Raw genomic sequence first — 19,654 nt, 5'->3', positions numbered from 1 at the left:
CAACCTGTTCATCGACCTTAGGGCAGTATATAACAGTCCAGACCGAACAGAGTTATGGATAATCAAGGACGAAAACGAAATTTCTGGGAAGCTGACCGACTGATCGAAGCAACGATGGACGATGTGCACAACTGCTAAAGGTTTTCGGGTGAACTATCCAGTTCATTCAAATCTCGCCGAGGACTGCGAGACAAGGTGATGGACTCTCATGCCTACTCTTCAACGTCGCTCTGGAAGGTGCAGTTCGATGAGCTGGGCTCAACAGTACAACAACGGCATAACGTTTGGAATGATGACAGAACTGTACACCCGCCTATAAGCGAAGCGATAAAGGTCGGACTGGTAGTGAATGCGTAGGCTGACAGGGAAGGGGGGGGGGGGGGTGGTGCTTCGGCAAATCTGAGCGTCTTTTCTTCAGGAGGAGCGGCTCACAACAGCGTCTGATCCCCATGTTAGGGGCGGCTGATCTACGTCCGAGTGCCAGGGAAGGACTCTAAGCTCAACTGTGCACTATGGTCTTCCGGAGAGTACCTAGGGGGTTGGTGTCAGGCCCTAAGAGCCAGTCGTAAAATAAAAACTTTGTAACGGAAATCAGCACCAGAATAATACGAAGCGAGACCAACGGCAACGACCCCAGCGAACAAAAAGGACTTGGGAACTCTGTACGAGGAGGAACTGCCGATCTCTCAACTTCATTGGAATCACCCGCATATTCGCTGATCTACTGAATGACCGCGGGTTCGGAATCGTAGCGCTGCAGGAGGTGTGTTGGACATGGTGCGAACTTTTAGAGGTAACCATACCATCTGCGACAACACACGTGAGCTGGGAACAGCTTTTATCGTAATGGGTGAAGCAGAGGCGCGTGATCGATTTGTGGCCGATCGACGAAAGAATGTGCAGATTGTGGATCAAGGGCTTCAACTTCAGCATAATAAACGTGCACAGTCCACACTGCGGAAGCATTGATGATGACTAGGACGCATTTTACGCGCAGGTCGAACGCGAGTACGACCACTGCCGAAGCCACGTCAAGATCACCATAGGAGATTTAAACGCTCAGGTAGGCCAGGAGGAGGAATTCAGACCAACGATTGGTAAGTTCAGCGCCCACCAGCAGACAAACGAAAATTTCGCCGCCTCCAAAAATATGGCCATTCGTAGCACCTTCTACCAAAACAACCTCCCTTATGGTTGCACCTGGAGATCACCACAGCAGACGGAATCTCAAATCGACCACGTTCTGATTGACGGACGACACTTCTCCGACATTATTGACGTCAGGACCTATCGTGGCGCCAACATCGACTCCGACCACTATCTGGTGATGGTCAAACTTCGCCCAAAACTCTCCGTCATCAACAATGTACGGTACCGGTGACCGCTGCGGTACAACGTAGAGCGACTGAAATAACCGGATGTCGCCTCAGCATACGCGCAGAATCTCGAGGCCGCGTTGCCAGACGAGGGCGAGCTCGATGAGGCCCCTCTAGAGGACTGCTGGAGTACAGTGAAAGCAGCCATCAACGACGCAGCCGAGAGCACCTTCGGGTACGTGGAACGGAATCGACGGAACGAATGGTTCGACGAAGAGTGCAAAACGGTTTTGGAGGAGAAGAACGCAGCGAGGGCGGTAATGCTGCAGCAAAGGTCCCGACAGAACGTGAAACTGCTGTGCCGTTCCCAAGAAACACGGAAGTACTATCAGAAGCTCAACGCATCCCGCAATGGCTTCGTGCCATGAGCCGAAATATGCAGGGATAAAGACGGAGGCCTCTTGACGGACGGACGTGAGGTGATCGAAAGGTGGAAGCTGCACTTCGATCAGCACCTGAATGGCGTGGAGAACGTAGGCACGGGAGACCACGGCAACGGAGGAAACGGCGACGCTAGTGCAGCGGAGGACGGAAATGAACCAATTCCCACGCTGAGGGATGTATGCCATTCATTAGCTCAAACCCAACAAAGCAGCTGGTAAGAATGGTATCGCAGCTGAACTCATCAAGATAGGCCCAGAAATGTTGGCCACCTGTCTGCATTGGCTGATAGTCAGGATCTGGGAAACCGAACAGCTACCGGAGGAGTGGGAGAAAAGGTGTCTGTTGTTTGTTTGTTAATGTATTTACGACAGGGGAGAAAGGGGTAATCTGCCCCATTCACAAGAAAGGCGACCATTTGGAATGTGAAAACTTCAGGGCGATCACTATTTTGAATGCTGCCTACAAAGTGCTATCCCAGATCATCTTCTGCCGTTCGTCACCTAAACAAATGAGTTCGTGGGAAGTGATCAAGCCGGCTTCATCGACGGCCGGTCGACAACGGACCGGATCTTTGCCGTACGACGAATCATCCAGAAATGCCGTGAATACCAGGTCCCAACGAATCACCTGTTCACCGACTTCAAGGCGACATACGACAGTATCGACCGCGCAGAGCTATGGAGAACCATGGACGTAAACGGCTTTCCTGGGATGCTGACTAGACTGATTAAAGCAACGTTGGACGGTGCGCAAAACTGCGTAAGGGTTTCGGGTGAACTATCCAGTTCATTCGAACTCGCCGGGAACTTCGACAAGGTGATGGACTCTGATGCCTACTCTTCAACATCGCTCTGGAAGGTATGATGCGACTATCCGGACTCAACAGCCGGGGAACGATTTGCACAAAATCAATTTGTGTGCTTTGCGGACGACGTGGACATTATTGCCAGAACATTTGGAACGGTGACAGAGTTGTACACCTACCTGAAACGCGAAGCAGCAAATGTCGGAATGGTGAATGCCTCAAAAGCAAAGTACATGCTGGTAGGCGGAACCGAACACGACCGGATCCGTCTGGGTAGTAATGATACGATACTTTCGAGGGGTAGAAGAATTCGTCTACCTCGGTTCCTTGCTAACGGCTGACAATAACGTTAGCCGTGAAATACGAGAACGCATCATCAGTGGTAGACGTGCCTACTACGGGCTCCAGAAGAAACTGTGGTCATAAAAGATTCACCCTCGCACCAAATGTACCATGTACAAGACGCTCCTCTGCGGACACGAGACAAAGACCATCCTCGAGGAGAACCGAGTTTTCGGGCGACGCGCGCTGAGGACGATCTTCAGCGGTGTGCAAGAGAACGGCGTGTGGCGGCGAAGGACGAATCACGAGCTCGCTACACTCTACAGTGAACTCACCATCCAGAACGTGGCCAAAGCCGGAAGGATACGGTGGGCATGGCATGTAGCAAGAATGTCGGACAACTATACCCTACAAAGTTGGTGTTCGCTACAGATTCGGTTGGCACAAGAAGGCGTGAAGTACTGAGAGAAAGATGAGCGGACGAGGTGGACCGTGATCTGACGAGCATTGGTTGTGATCGTGATGACGAAAAGGGATAACCCCAAATCGAGTCTTGCGGCGTACTATTGTTGATTATGTGCTGACCTAATTATGATGTAGTGAAAATAAATGTAGATATGTCTGCAGCTTTGCAAAAAGAAAATTATTCTCAATCCTAACATGGCCACTCCTCTAACATTTAAGAATGATTGAATGATGGCATGGAATAGAAATTCTTAGTTTTTAAAACGTCTTATGAAAATATGACCAGATTGGTTCAATAATACATGATTAAATTTTGAATTGAATTGGAATTTGAATTGGATATCTCGTGGCGAATGAGTTTACCGAAGCATGTCGAAAGACGTTGTATCGAATGAAATTAGATATGCCAAGAAAAGTTTATGCTACACGGAATAGTCCCGTTTGTTATGAAAAATATCATGAAAAATAAAACTTCATCAAAATCATCCCGTAATATTTCTATTTACAATAATTAATTGGCAGTAAGATACAGCAAATGAAGACGTTTTCCTTCAACGCGTTTTCAGATATCTCTACTCGATCAAGCTTCTCTTTCGTGCTAGTAGAAAAATAACCGACTCGAATTTTCCGTTTTCTGCTTAATTCATCGATTTATTATCCAAATTCATCGTTTTTATTCAGTAAATATTCACAATTCATAAATAATCTAACAATAATATAACAACTCCGTCTGATCAACAGAACATTTTCATTTGCTGTATCCTATGTTTAGCATTTGTAATTCAATTATTCAGTCTTCCCCGGCATAGGAACCACGATCAAATAATTAATGAAGCAACAATTCTGAGCAGTAAATAGAGCATCTACTCCTCCAACTCCTTCTTGACAACATGAATCTTCAGCATTGTATCGATATGGTTGATGGACTGATTCAGGACATTTTCAAAACTTTCGCCACAATTGCATTCGAAGCTGACGAAGCCACTGCTGTTATTGATATTCGCACACTTCCCAGTGCAACCATCCAAACCTGCACTATCCCCAATCTCCCCGGAACCATTTTCAACACCACTGTCCATAGTACCGCAATCGGTCATGTTATTGTCATCGTTCTTACTGCTACTGCTAGAATTAAGGAAACCAAAACCATGTACCTCACGCATCTTGAAGAACGCCATCCCGGTCAGCAGGGAATCCGAACCGGCCTGATGCTGTGGTCCGACGCGACGTAGCTCCAACTGGTCGGCCACCTCCTGCAGACCACCCTTCAGATTCTTGCAACTCTTCATCAGATATTTGACGTCGTAGATTGTCGGGAAATAGATCCGGAGTAGTTCGAAGAAGTCACTCTCCTCGGCTGGAAGGTTCTGATCGGTCAGAAGCTTCAGCAGATAGCCAAAGTCGTACCCAGAATGGAAACTGAGCCACTTGATGTTGTCCATTAGCACAATTCCGGATGTCATCAACAACTCGGCGAAATCCAGCGGGTCGATCCCATCTTCTTCGTGCTTCTTGAACTGAATTCCGGAGTTCTGCAGCAAATCGATCGAGTCCTGAGCGTACATGTCTTCGTTGAGATTAAATTTGAAGTTGAACTGCCACGTGGAGAACCCGGGCGGTGTGTGGCCTTCCTCGTCCATGAAGGTCAACCCGAGCTGGATGATCCGCAGCAGATCCACGTTGCACCGCAGAAACTGATACTGATAGTCGGCGGACGAGCGGAACTCGCCCACCGGCCGGGCCACCACTCCCGGGAATTCCGTGTCCATCGCGACGTAGTGGTACTTCTGAACGATGTGCCGGATGGTGCGGAATTCTTCGTCCAAATTGTGTCGCCAGACGTCTCGAATGCCGCACTCTTCGTTGGTTTGGGGGTTCATGTTGTTGCCATTGCCTCCGCCGGCACCGGCATGGTTTCCTCCGCCTCCGCCGCCGCCGCCACCGCTAACTGCCGATGGCATTCCCTGTGGGTGGACAAAATGAATAGATTAGTTGACTTGTATCACTCATGTGTAGCGAAATTTGGCCCCGCCTTGTCAAAGCCGTAACAGAGGCACCGGAAAGCCAAACGTGCTAGACCAGGACATAGATAAAAGGTAGCAGCTTCCATTTCCTATACATAGAGTTTAATGGTTTTATGGATTGTAATTATGAATTATGATAATATTGTAATTACTAGAGGCCATTCGGCTTATATTTCAAGCATAGACATAATTGTCAGTTGCTCCAACGATCGAACACTATTCGCTAATCGGGGCGCAGTCGTGACCCAACTAGCAAATCTAACCTGTAATGAGAGCTATGGTAAATTTAAAGAGCATCTTTGATGTACAACGTTCGATTGCTCTGACATTCATACACGCGACAGAAACACGTGTTTAAAGAAGAAATTGAGATTTGAATTATGAAAAGAAATTGACGTGCTCCTGTGGGAATCGAACACACAACTCCCAAATCGTTAGACGGGTGCTTCGTTCTTCCAAGCTACATCTACACGTCTCTTTTGTGTGGAATGTGCATGAATATCAGAGCGGGAAAGGAATTATTTTCGAAAATTGTCGTGAGCTTCGGACACTGTCTATCCATTGGCGTGGCTAGAGGGGGGTGGTTCTGGCGGGCCAGCAATTCCTGCATAAGTTGTTGAACTGCTAGAAAATAGATGTCACATAATAAGAAAGGGCCCATATACTGCCCATAATCGCATAGTTGACGTAACCACCATTGACAATGTCAGCATTCACAAGTTAATATCTATCACATGTGCATAATTGTGACCAGTTTTATTCAGTTGAGCACAACATCTAATCACTAGCTAGATGTCAACGTGAAAAAAATCTTCTACTTTCCATTATTCATTGTTAAAATTTCAAAAGTGTGTTGAAAACTACAGTGGCACTTACGTCAACTATGCGAATATGGGCCGTATAGTTGAAGCGTAAACGCGAGTGTATCCATTAAAACCATGCTGAAGGTGATTTCGACTCCTGTATCCCTCAACAATTATCATAAAAAATGGTATTGCTGGAGAAATTCCTCTAGAAATCCTTGTAATTAATTCAAAAAACCTTTAGGTAATTCTGGAAAAAATATTAGGTAAGGCATTGGATCGCCAAACCGAAGACGGCGGGTTCGATTCCCGTTCCGGTCGGGAACTTTTTTCGACTTCCCTGGGCATAGTGTATCATTGTACCTGCCTCACAATATACAAATTCATGCAATGGCAGGCAAAGATAGCCCTTCAATGAATAACTATGAAATTGCTCAAGGAACACTATGTTGAAGAGAGGTAGACCAAGATCCAGTGGGAACGTAGAGCCACTAAAAGAAGAAGATGATGGACGGATTTCTAAAATTTATGACCGAACCCTGATTAAATTTTTGAAAAGATCCCGAGAGGAATTTCTTAAGGAATTTCTGGAGCAATCCCTGAAGGAATTTCTGGAGCAATCTGGAGCAATCCCTAAAGGAATTCCTGGAGAAAACCCTAAAGGAATTCTTGCAGGTATGCCTGGAGTAAACCCTGTAGGAATCTCTGGAGGGACTACAGAAAGTATACCTGAAGGAATCCCTAGATAAATTCCTGGAAGAATCCTTAGAGCAATTATGGGAGGAATCCCTGAAAAAGTTTCTGAAAAAAATGGCTTTAGGAATCCCGGAAGGAATTCCTAGACAAATTTCTGGAGGAATCCATGGAAGAATTTCTGGAGGAATCCCTAGCAGAATTCTGGAGAAATTTCGTGTATGTCCTGGATAAATTCCTGGCGGAAACCCTAGAAGAATTCCCGGAGGAATCTCAGGACGAGTTCCTGAAGAAATACCTGAAGCAATTTCTACAGGATTCTTTGGAGGAAATTCTGGAGGAACTTCTACTGGATAAATTTCTGGCGGAATCCCCGAAGAAATTTCTGGAGGAATTTCTGAAAGTATACCTGGAGAAATTTCTGGAGAAATCGCTAGAGGAATTCTTGGAGGAATCACTGGAGGAATTTCTGATGGATCAATTGGAGGATATTCTGGAGGCATCCCAGGAGAAATGCCTGGTGGAATTTCTAGATGAATACTGAGAGGAACCTCTGGCAGAATTCCCGGAGCAATCCCTATATGAATTCCTAGAGAAATCCCTGGATGAATCCGTGGAGGAATTTCTAAAGGAACTCCTAGAAGATGAATTCCTGCAGGAATCGCTGGAGGAATTCCGGGAGAAATACCTGGATTAATTCCTTCAGGATTCCCTAGAGGAATTCTGGGAGGAATCTCTGGAGAAATTTCTGAAGAACCCTCTTTAGAGAATTTTCTAGAAAAAATCTTGGAAGAATCTTTCGGTAAATTCTTGGAAAAATCCTTGAAGGAATTTCCGGAGGAACCTCAGGAGGCATGCCTGGAAGAACTTCTGGAAAAATTCCTGGCGGAATCTCAGGGAGAATTCTTGGAGTAATTTCGTGGAACTGTCCCTGGAAGAATTCCTGGAGGAATCATCGGAGGTATTCCTGAATTAATCTTTGGAAGAATTCTCTGAAGGAATTCCTAGTAAATTCCTGGTGGAATTTTTGGAGAAATCCGTGAAATTATTCCTAAAGGAATCTCTGGAGGAATCCCTGGAAAAGAAATTCCTAGATAAATTCCTGGAAGAATTCCCGCAGGAATCCCTGGAAAAATTCCTGTAGGAATACTTGGAGATATTCCTGAAAGAGTTTCTGATGGAATCCCTGGAGAACTTTTGGAGAAATTCCTGCAGGAATTGCTGTGGGAATTTCCTAAGGAATTTCTGGAGAAATTCCTGAAATAATATCTTGGGTAATTCCTGGTGGTATTCTTAATGGAATTGCTGGAGGAGTCCCTGGGAAAATGCCTGGATGAAATCCTAGAGGAGTGTCTGGAGGAAGACCTTGAATAATTACTCGATAAATTCCGGGAGAAACTCCTGGTAAAATTTCTGAAGGAATCCCCGGAGGATTTCCTGGAGAAGTTGCCGCAGTAATTTCTGAAGTAATTAATTCCTGGAGGAATTTCTGAAGAAATTTCTTGGGTAATTCCTGATGGAATTCTTAAAGGGATTCGTGAAGGAATCTCCGAATGAATCCCTTCAAAAATCCCTGCAGAAACTCCAGGAGGAATGCCTGGAGGTATTTCTAAAATAATGCCTTGAGGAATTCTCAAAGTAATCCCTAGATGATTTCCTAAAGGAATTCCTGAAGTAATGCCTGGAGGAACCCCCTGGAGATATTCCTGGAGACATGCCTGTAAGAGTTGCTGGAGTAATCTCTAGAGAAATTCCTCGAGTAATATCCATAAAAATTCCTGGAGGATTCCCTGCATAAGTTCCATGCGGAATCCCTAGAGAAATCTCTAGAAAAATTCCTGGAAGATTTTCTTGAAGTATCACTGGAGAACTTTCAGGAAGAATCCATGGAGGAAATCCTGGACGAATCCCTGAAAGAATTTCTGAAGGAATCTTTAGAGAAATTTCTTGAGGAATCTCTAGAAGTATACCTGGAGGAGTCTCTGGAACAATTCCTAGAGGAATTCCTCGACGACTCTCTGTAGGAATTTTTACAGGAATCCTTGCGGGAATTCCCAGAGGAAACCTGCAAGAATTCCTGAAGGAATTTGTGGAGGAATTCCTTGAGGATTCCCAGGACGAATTCCTGAAGTAACCCTAGGATCAATATCTGTGGGAATTCCAGGAGGAGTTTCTGAAGAAATCCCAGGAGTAAGTAACGAGGAAATCTCTGAAATTCTTGAAGGAATCCTGAAGGAATCTTCTGTGCCAGTTCCTGAAGAAACCCCAGGAGGAATCTCGGAATCAATCCCGAGAGGAATTCCTAAGGGAACTGTTTAGAGAGTTCCTGGAGTAAGTCTCGGATTAATTCCTGGAGGAGTTTCTGAAAAAAATCCAGGAGGAATTACTGAAGGAATCCCAAAAAGAGTTCTTCATAAATCCTGGAAGTTGTTCCTGAAAGAATCGTAGAGAGAATTCCCGGGTGAACCCCTGGAGGAATTGTTGGAGGAATTTCGGAAGAAAGCCGCTAAATCCGAATCCGGGCTCAGATTTGCTCCAGCACGTCACAATTTTGAGCTATACCTCAATTTATAGGGTAAAATATGCGATTTTGGGCTTTTTTGACTGCAAGCCATTAAGCATGGAAGTATTTTTTTTTGTTTTAACAATCAAAAGATAAATTAGTCAATTAACACGTACCGTGGAGGGCCCATATTCTGCGCATCTAAGACTTTTTCAATTTCAATCAGCTGTAACAAATTCCAAATCGAACCGATTTGGCTGAATTTTTGACTGCACATAGTTATTAGCTTTGTAAATGAGGGAAAAATATAATTCTTATACAAAACACTAAATTTATATGTAAAATCATGAAAATTCTAAAGTGTGTCTCTGTTCCTAATTCTGCGCACCCTTTTTTGGAATGTTCCTTATTCTGCGCACTAATGTTTCTAATTCTGCGCACATGGGATAAACTCTAAAAAGATAACATAATGTAATGAGAACATGATTCATAGATGAAATTCAATTGAATTCTTCATTTTCAACTTTTATACGACATTACGACCATATTGGAACTTTGCATGTCCTCAACATTGATACTACCTACTTTGATTACTAAGCAAAGAGAATTTTAATCATAATACACAAAAGGATTTTGTAGCATTATCGAATACTACTACGTAAAGCTTTTTAGTTATTCGCATATTTTAGTAAAATTTACTTTAATTTTTAAAGGCAATATAAACTTTTTCGCCATGACAAGGTGGCACAATCTTTGTTTGCAAACTGAGACTTCTTTCTTGTCCAACTCCAGGGTTTCCACTGTTTAACGAACTTACAAATTTCGTTTTTGGGACTTTTTAACCCTTTCCCGCCCATGGTGTCTGTAGAGCACCATAACTTTGAACCCTTGTATCTCTGAAATTAATGAAGTTTCTTGAATGTTTTTCTTTGTTCTATGGCATTACACTAAGTATGCGCATACAAATTTAATGTTTTTGTTAAAGAAAGTTTCCACGAAAACCTATTTTTTCGATTAAAAAATAATGGCAAACTTTGACGACTTAACTAATGACATAGTTATCCTCATGAAATGAAATAAAAATAGTTTCCAAACCGATTTACTATTTATTAGCGTAGTTAAACGTAGAACGGAAACGTGTAAGTAAACCCTTAACTTTATGCAAAATGAATGGTGCACATATGCACCGCTGGGCATATGGCATGCAAAGAGTATTTTTCCAATGAATTCGTTACTTGCATCCCAATTTAGAATTGTGAGGGCGAACATGTTCATAGTTTTTGGAAACAACTTATCTCTAATAGTAATGAATTGGTAAAAAAGTGGTTCGGAAAGTGATTTTTACGCATTACCAAATCGACACTGATTTTTCATTTGAGCCTAACTGACATTTTCGAGCTCTCTTCATTGATCCTCTCTTTGTGTTATCACACAATGGGTATTGAGTTTTCCAAAGATTTTTTGGTTGAAATGCGAAGAAGACGACTACATGTTGCTATAGAAACAAAACGAATAATGATTTTGTTTGTTTTGGTCAAGTTATTAACGAAAGAGAGAGTCGACGAAGAGAAATCGATCAAGTCAGTTGGGCCCTTATGAAAAATCATTGTCGAAATAACGAATCCTGTGTTTTGAACATATTTATCAAGGAAAATGATGAAATAAAGTTCTCCAAATGCCTGGTGGTTCTCCAGAGCACCACCTCAGATTTGAGTTCTAATGGCCTTGGACAATAATTTATGCATAGAGAATAAGATTTTGTTCTACCATTTTGAGCAAAAGTAATAAAACATATTTTTAAGCACAAAAAGAAGTCATGGGCGGGATAGGGTTAAGAAATTGGACAAAAAGTTGAAATTCTGAAATTTTATCCATTTTTTTCTTATTTCTAAAGATTTGTCAATTTCCCTTTTTGCATGTCAGTCTCATATTGTTTCAAAAGCGATTCATATTGTTATCACTCAAGGAACTATTTTTAATAATTTTGACATTTTCCAGTCTCATTTCACAGCTTAATATATCTTCCTTGAAAAATGTATGTATTATTTAAGTACAGAGTTTCGAAAATATTTGGAGTTGGAGTACAAAAGGTAGGTGCTTTGAAGAACAACATGGAACTGACATACGATGAATGGTAGAATAACGGTCATTTCTTATAAGATTTTTTACCCGCATGATATTAGGTACACGCGAAGTTAGTTGAAATCATGCAAAAGTCTCGTGAACCACTTTTAGCGGAAAACATCCATTTCACACACAGACATGCTCAAGAAGAAGACCCATCAGACAGAAATTACCTGCGCCTCGTTTGGGAGCTTCTGGTTCCGAAGTGTCGGTTCTTCCGGAAGTTGCTTCCGATCTTCTACTGTCTCCCTTTCCTTTTCCTCTTCCTGGGCGTAATCCTCTTTCAGATTTTGATCACTGTCACTACTGTCACCGTCAACACTTAACGTTGGACTACAGCTGGGTTCTTTCTGGTTTTCATCCGTCGGCGATGGTCGCCCCTGATGATGGCTGTGGTGATGCTGCTTACCGTTGTCGTCGTCCTCGTCGTCTTCGCTGTGGTCGTCGTTTTCGATATCCCTGGCTCCAGCGTTCTTCAGTTGATCTGCTTCGGCGGCCGCCGTGTCGTCCGGTCACACTTTTTCACAGGATCAAGAAAACGGTCGGCGCGGGGCTAATTCAGTTGATGCTCTAAAACCTTCTGGAATCTGCTACCGATCTGCAGGACTGTTTGGGTGCTCAACGGCAGCAACCGCTCAGAGGGTTTCTTTCTAATTCTTTTGGAAACGCGCGTCGTACAGTAAGCATATCAAACCACCACCATAAACCAGGTTCCACATATTTCATGGGACGTACACGGGACGGGCACCGGACACGTACAGAGATAGGCGGAGAAGAAGAGAGACAAAAATGAAAGTGATTTCAGTCAAGTACTTTTCCTATGCAGGTAATTTAGGGCGTACGTTTTGGATTTGGGTTTGTTTGTTTTAGTTGGAGAATCAAAAACAGGCAAAAAGGCAGTTTAAGCTAGCATCATTAAAATGAAAAACACAGGTCATCTTCTAGACATGCTCACTATTCCACCGTATGAAATTATCTCTGAACTAAACAATAATTATTATTTGGAATGAGTTGAATAATACATACACTGCCCGTCATAAGTACGGACTCACTTAAAAAAGTATTGCGATACTTAGTTGAATATTGCATCACCCCTCAATAAGTTTAGCATTAGCTGAAAACAGCACATCTTAATGACAAGCAGTTTGGTTCACAATTCTGCCGCTAGGTGACGCTAGTGGGCATGAAAAAATGAGCATTTGCCAATAACAAGCAGTGAAATTAATCAGACCTGAATCACTTGAATATCAAGTGAATCGGGCCGGAATCACTTAAATATCAAAAGAGTCAGCCCTGAGTCACTTCAACATGAAGTGAACCAGAGCTGAATTACTTGAATATCAAGTGAATCAGACATTAATCTCTTGAATATGAAGTGAATTAGTCCTGAATCACTTAAACATGAAGTGAATCAGACCTGAATTATTTGAATATCAAATGAATCCGGCCTGAACCTATTGAATATGAAGTGAATCAGACCTGAATCATTTGGATTAAAGTGACACTGATCTAAATCACTAGAAAATAAAGTGAATCAGACCTCAATCACTTGAATATGAAGTGGAACCTGAACCACTTATATATGAAGTGAATTAGACCTGAATCACTTGAACATGAAGTGAATCAGACATTATCCTCTTAAATATGAAGTGAATCAGACCTGAATCACTTGTACTCTTGTACATCAAGAGAATCAGGCCTCAATCTTTTGGATTAAAATGTCTCAGACATCAATCACTTGAACATGAAGTGAATCAGACCTGAACCTATTGAATATGAAGTAAATCAGACCTGAACCTCTTGAAAATAAAGTGAATCAGAACTGAATCACTTGAATATGAAGTGAATCTGGCCTGAATCACTTGAACATGAAATGAATAAGACCTGAATCACTTGAATATGAAGGGATTCAGACCAGAATAACTTGGATTAAAATGACTCAGATCTGAATCCCTTGAATATGAAGTAAATTAGACCTGAATCACTTGAGTATGAAGTGAATCAGACATTAACCTCTTAAATATGAAATGAATCAGATCTGAATCACTTAGATTTAAATGACTCATACCTGAATCACTTGAATATGAAGTGAATTAGACCTGACCCACTTGAATATGATGAAAATCAGACATTATCTTCTTAAATATATAGGGAATCAGACCTGAATCCCTTGAACATGAATTGAATCAGATGTGAACCTATTGAATATGAAGTGAATTAGACCTGATTCACTTGAACATGAAGTGAATCAAACCTGAACCTCTTAAATAGGAAGTGAATTAGAACTGAATCACTTGAATATGAAGTGTATCCGATCTGAATCCGACTTGAATCAGACCTAATTTACATGAATATGAAGATAATCAGACCTAAATCACTTGAATATCATGAATATTAAGTGAACCAGATTTGAATCACATGAATATAAAGTGAATCAAACCTGAATCACTTGAATATGAAGTGAATGAGCCTTGAATCACTTGAATATCAAGTGAACCAGATTTGAATCACTTGAATATGAAGTAAATCAGACCTGAATCACTAGTTACGTATGCAACGAGTTGAAATTAGATGATTTCTTTAGTACGAGTCGTATATTTATTCAACGAGGCTTACCAAGTTGGATGAAAATTAAGAGTGGGATAATTCTCGCTGAGACCGGCCCACTATTTACACCTTATCTTCAAACATGTTTAAGTTGCCGATTTTCTGAAAGCCCTCGCTGAAAAAGTAAGAAAAATGTATTTGGTTACTCAAATTGATGGACCCCCCGTTAGTTTGAGCCACAACAATTTTTGCAGACCCCTCGATTTTGGTCAAATGGGGGCTCACTTAAACCGTTATAACTCGAAAGTTTCTCCAAAAACCACCTCAAAACGAATTGTTGTTGAAAAGAGGAAAGATAGAGCTACTATTAACAATAATAAAAAGTTGGGTCGGCCATATTGATTTTGGCCGCCATCTTGGATTCTTATACCAAAACATTGTTTTCACAATGAGGGCAACCACCGATTTTCAAAATTTTTGCATCAATTGAAAGCTGAGACATTTATACATAACATATAAAAAAATTAGAGATGTCTTTTTTTCCTTTCAAAAGTTATCTGCCGTTTCGTAAATTATCCCGATTTTGCGCACTGGTCCCGGTGCCGGCCGTTTACATAAATGCAGCGTTATTTTGCAGTGTTTACGAACACGAATTTAAATTCTGAGTCCACTAATGCAAAGCTGAAGGTTTAAGCTTTTTAAAACACTATAAAAGTTATGAAAACAATGCCCGCATCATTGAGAAACAGTCAAAAACGGAAACGAACCTCCGATTTGGCCAAATTTTGCGGCACGCGCCTTTGTGTATACATGCAGGCGTAAACTCGGATGCTGTTGTATGTCTTTGCCGGTGCGCATGGAAATGTATGGAGAAAACGTGGCTTAATTTACAAAACTGCAGATAACTTTTGATAGGAAAAAAAGACATCTCTAATTTTTTGATATGTTATGTATAAATGCCTCAGCTTTCAATTGATGCAAAAATTTTGAAAATCGGTGGTTGCCCTCATGGTGAAAACAATGTTTTGGTATAAAAATCCAAGATGGCGGCCAAAATCAATATGGCCGACCCAACTTTTTAGTATTGTAAATAGTAGCTATATCTTTCCTCTTTTCAAAAACAATTCGTTTTGAGGTGGTTTTTGGAGAAACTTTCGAGTTATAACGGTTTAAGTGAGCCACCATTTGACCAAAATCGAGGGGTCTACAAAAATTGTTGTGGCTCTACCTAACGGGGGGTCCATCAATTTGAGTAACCAAATGCATTTTTCTTACTTTTTTAGCGAGGACTTTCAGAAAATCGGCACCTCAAACATTTTTGAAGACAAGGTGTAAATAGTGGGCCGGTCTCAGCGAGAGTTACCCAGTGGTGAAAAAAATTAAGTTATGCAACGAGTTGCATACAACATTATATGCAATGTACAACTCATACAACTCATTTGAACTGTATGATGTTCATAATTCAACTCAAATACAATTATGCAACAATGCAACTATTTTATTTTATGCAATTTATTTGAGTTACCTATTTATCATCCAATGCAGAAAAGTAGACGGAAATGGATGGTATAAAATAAAAATTATGACATAGGATTGCATGAGTATAATTTTCCGCACGAGTCGTACATTTATCCAGCGAAGCTTGCCGATATCGAGTTTCGAAACAAGTTGCATAATAGTTGGTTATGTAACGAGTTGCAAAAAGTTGATATTTTCAGCACGACGACGGGCCTCTCCATAAACTGCGTAGACTCTTGGGGGGTGGTGAGGGTTCTTAAAATTTTAAAATTTTTGTATGAACATGGGGGAGGGGGGTCTGAGATGGCCAAAAAAGTTTATGGACAGCGCCAGTCGGCAATCCTCGTTGGATAAAAACGAAGAGAGCTGAAAAATCGTATTTTGCAACAAATTTTATGCAAGGATTTTCTCATTATGCCAAGGTTGCGACCATTCATTTGCAAAGATTTACATTCATTTGCTATTATCTCAGTTCAGAAGCATGCTATCGAAAAACAATGTATGGATGAATTTAACCTTGTAGTTTTATCTGAAAGTTTACCAAATAACATTGGGGTCGCAAACGTATACCAAAGTCGTAAGCGAGCTGTGAAGGCAACTCTCCACGCGATGAATGTAAATCTCATTCACGCTGTGGAAAGTTGCCTTCACAGCTCGCTCACGACTTTGGAATGCGTGTGCGACCCCAATGTTATTCGGCAAACTTTCAGATAGAACTACAAGGTTAAGTTCATCCATACATTGTTTTTCGATAGCATGCTTCTGACCTGAGATAATAGCAAATGAATGTAAATCTTTGCAAATGAATGGTTGCAACCTTGCATTATGCAACTCATGTGAGTTGCAACTACTTTTCGTTATACAACTCCATTTCAGTTGTATAATAAACCGATACGAAAAATAGGTCATTATGATACTGAAATGAGAAATTATGATACTGAATTGTTTTATGCAATGAGTTTGCACTAAATTCTGTTGTACGCGATTGATTGGTCCGCGTGAAAAAAAAAACGAAACGTTTTTTTTCGGATCTTCGTTGAATTTTGAGCCCTATCGAAAAAAAAAACAACGACCAGGAGAGAAAACTTGTAAAATTTAAAAATTCCCTGAGTTTTCCAGGTTATCCCCCCCCCCCTTAAAAGTTTATAAATTCTATACATAGAACTATACAAGAATATCCTCAAAAATCCTTAAATAAATAAATGACATTCGCAACACTTTAAAAATCAGGGACATTCAGAAGTCCAATCACTCACTCCACAAACAATATGACCGATAAATTCCTTACACAGTTTTGAAACTGGACAGGCATTCAATTGTCACTGCTGGCGATGTAGATGAAAATCGTACGGAAAAGTGGAAATGGCGTATGTTGTCAACAATGTTGAAGGTGGTATCGATTATCTTAGCTATTCAATGCTTATCAAAAACTCTTTCAAAGGATTAGGAATTCTTTCAGAGATTCGTTTAGAAATTTGATTGGAAAACTGTCTAGAATTCGATTCTAAATTCTTTCGACAAATTTTCTCAAAATTCTATGAATTCTTTCCGGGATTCCTTTTAAGATTTACAGGGGATGGCCAAAATGTTTGGGATAGGCAACTTTTTTTCCCCTCACAAAAAAAATCAACATGCTATAACTTTTCATAGAGTGCATTAAAAAATCTCAAATTTTGACTGTTTGTCAACCTATTATATGTGGATCATTGGTACAAATTTGGGCTCGATTGATTAATCTTTCGCAAAGTTAGACCCGTTCGGGTAAAACACGATTTTTTAGACAACTCATTTTTGAGCTGTCATATCTCGGAAACCAGTGAACCGAATTGAATGAAATTTTGAACGTACACTTACAATATACAAATGCTTCACAAACTTTTAAAACATGGATACAAAGAACGTTGAAAAAGTTATCATGGATAGACACTTTTTGGATTTTTGTCGAAAAAATGTCATTTTTTTACGTCAATGTCAATACATTTTAGTGTTGATGTCCAAAGATTTTCCACTTCTGTTCTCAAGCTATCTTCAATCAGATATATTGGAGCCAATTTAGCTTAAAGGAAGAACACATTTAGTAATTTTTGTGTGGTATTGTAAATTTGACTTATTTTCCTCTATATAGCGCTGGCGCTGTTTGCAGTTCAGAAGGAATTTCTCAGCCTATCTTGATGCATGGGAAATTCCTTGCTTGAATCGCTCAAGAAACCGGTTTTTCTTCGATCGCAGTACGCAGAAGCGAAGAAATGACAGTTCAAATGGCAGTCACCGAAGAAAGTTTCTGCCAGGAATCACTCAAGAAGTTTCTTGTGCGATTCCTTTAGAACTCGAAACTGCGCTTCAAAAGGAATTTTTCGGCCTATCTTGATGCATGGGAAATTCCTTGCCTAAATCTCCCAAGAAACCGTTTTTCTTCGATCACAGTACGCAGTTGCGAAGAAATGACAGTTCAAATGGCAGTCACCGTGGAAAGTTTCTGCCAGGAATCGGTCAAGAAGTTTCTTGAGCGATTCCTTTCAAACACCAAACTAGGCTTATGGGTAAAAATTTCATCTCGATATAACTAATAGAGTTAATAAACTATAGAGGACGAATGTCGCTGCTGTTCCCTTTGTTCTCGTTCGCAAACATGTCGGGTATCTATCTGTCAATCTGCATACTTTTTCGCTTTGACACTTATAGCCCGGCCTATCTCCGCCAGCAAGAGATGTTTCGGCAGTGACGCCAGCGACATTCTTCCTCTATAGTTTATTACCTCTATTGTATAACTTAACTCGCCGTGAAAAAATATTACATTTTATGTATAACGTCGTATTAAGTATCAATATATTTTGATAAACGTTAAAAAAATCATTCAATTCGGTTCACTGGTTTCCGAGATATGACAGCTCAAAAATGAGTTGTCTAAAAAATAGTATTTTACCCGAACGGTTCTAATTTCGTGAAAAATTATTCAATCGAGCCCAAATTTGTACCAATTATGCACATATAACAGGTTGATAAACAGTCAAAATTTGAGATTTTTTTGATGAACTCTGTGAAAAGTTACAGCATGTTGAACTTTTGTGTGAGAAAAAAAATTGCCTATCCCAAACATTTTGGCCACCCCCTGTATATCGCAATTCATTTTTATTTTTTTTTTTTGCAACACCGTTCAGTTTTGCAAAATAATACTGAAATATTTTGCTGGGGACTCGACTGTATGTTGTCAACTGTCAATTAAAATCGGTTACTCAGTCTTGAATTAACAAACGATGTTTATCACTTGCCCAACGTTTCGACACGCTGTTGGTGTTTTCTTCAGGGAAAACTAGAATTTAATTCATATACTAATTGGTTTGTTACATCATTTCTTCCAGGGTAGTTTTCCGATATTTGAATTTCGGTAAATTTCCTCCCTGGACTACGACCAGTGGGAAAGAGAGTCATACATAAGAAGAAAAACAAGAAAAAAGAGGAAGAAATAAAAGCACTCCAAAATTTCTTGAAGAAACTACAGGAAAAACTTTAGAAGAAATCCCGGAAGGTACTCCAGCAGAGAACTCGTGAGGAACTCCTGGGAGTAGCTCTAGTAGAAATTCTAGTCCAGTCTCCAAAGTCGTGCACGCTGGCGGTAGTGCATGACAAGCGCATAAGACAATGGAGCTAAGAGGCCAGATGCACCGTAGTTACGCGCATGAATAACTCCAGAACAAACTTTGGAAGAAATCCCGAAAAGATCTCCTGGGGAAGTCTCAAGAACTACACCGGAAAGATTTTCAACTTTGGCGCCAAAAATACTGAACCGATTTCAATGAAAATTTTTATGTACGTGAAGTATGTATGTAGAAGTAATTTGTCAAAATTTCATTCAATTTGTACGTTGAAAAGTTATAGCCATATATGTCGCACTATGTCATAATAAGCAGATGTGGTTTTTGGTATAGTGAAATTCAAACTGCTCTTACTTTGAAAGTACTCAACAAAAATGGCTGAAATTTTCACTGCAAACGGTTTAACACAACAATTTTACACTGTCAAAGTTTTATAAAAATCGGGACAGTGTTACCAGGTTTACAGTCCAAATAGTGCACGCGGAACTAAAAATGGTCAAAAAGTACCTAAACTTTGATGAGGTAACAAAAAAGTTA

General features: G+C 40.8%; 2 protein-coding genes across 5 annotated transcripts in view; both read right to left on the bottom strand.

The window, feature by feature from the left end:
* Positions 1–19,654, bottom strand: part of LOC109409852 (V-type proton ATPase subunit F) — a 421,144-nt gene that overhangs the window by 320,596 nt on the left and 80,894 nt on the right. The gene's annotated exons all lie outside the window — the stretch shown is intronic.
* Positions 1–19,654, bottom strand: part of LOC109409847 (CCR4-NOT transcription complex subunit 7) — a 47,373-nt gene that overhangs the window by 3,269 nt on the left and 24,450 nt on the right. For 2 of the 4 annotated variants that reach the window (XM_029875100.2, XM_019683330.3), the window contains one exon: positions 4,467–5,276. In XM_029875100.2, the coding sequence (XP_029730960.2) occupies positions 4,467–5,273 (807 nt within the window). In that variant the 5' untranslated portion in view covers positions 5,274–5,276. Of the gene's footprint in view, positions 1–4,466; positions 5,277–11,632; positions 12,116–19,654 lie in introns of all 4 variants that reach the window. The other 2 variants (XM_029875099.2, XM_062855617.1) reach the window with 2 other exon arrangements.

Source organism: Aedes albopictus, chromosome 3 (genome assembly GCF_035046485.1).
Source record: "Aedes albopictus strain Foshan chromosome 3, AalbF5, whole genome shotgun sequence".
NCBI classification, from domain to species: domain Eukaryota; kingdom Metazoa; phylum Arthropoda; class Insecta; order Diptera; family Culicidae; genus Aedes; species Aedes albopictus.
The sequence above is the reverse complement of the archived record's forward strand: the minus strand, read 5'-3'. Positions and strand labels throughout refer to the sequence as shown.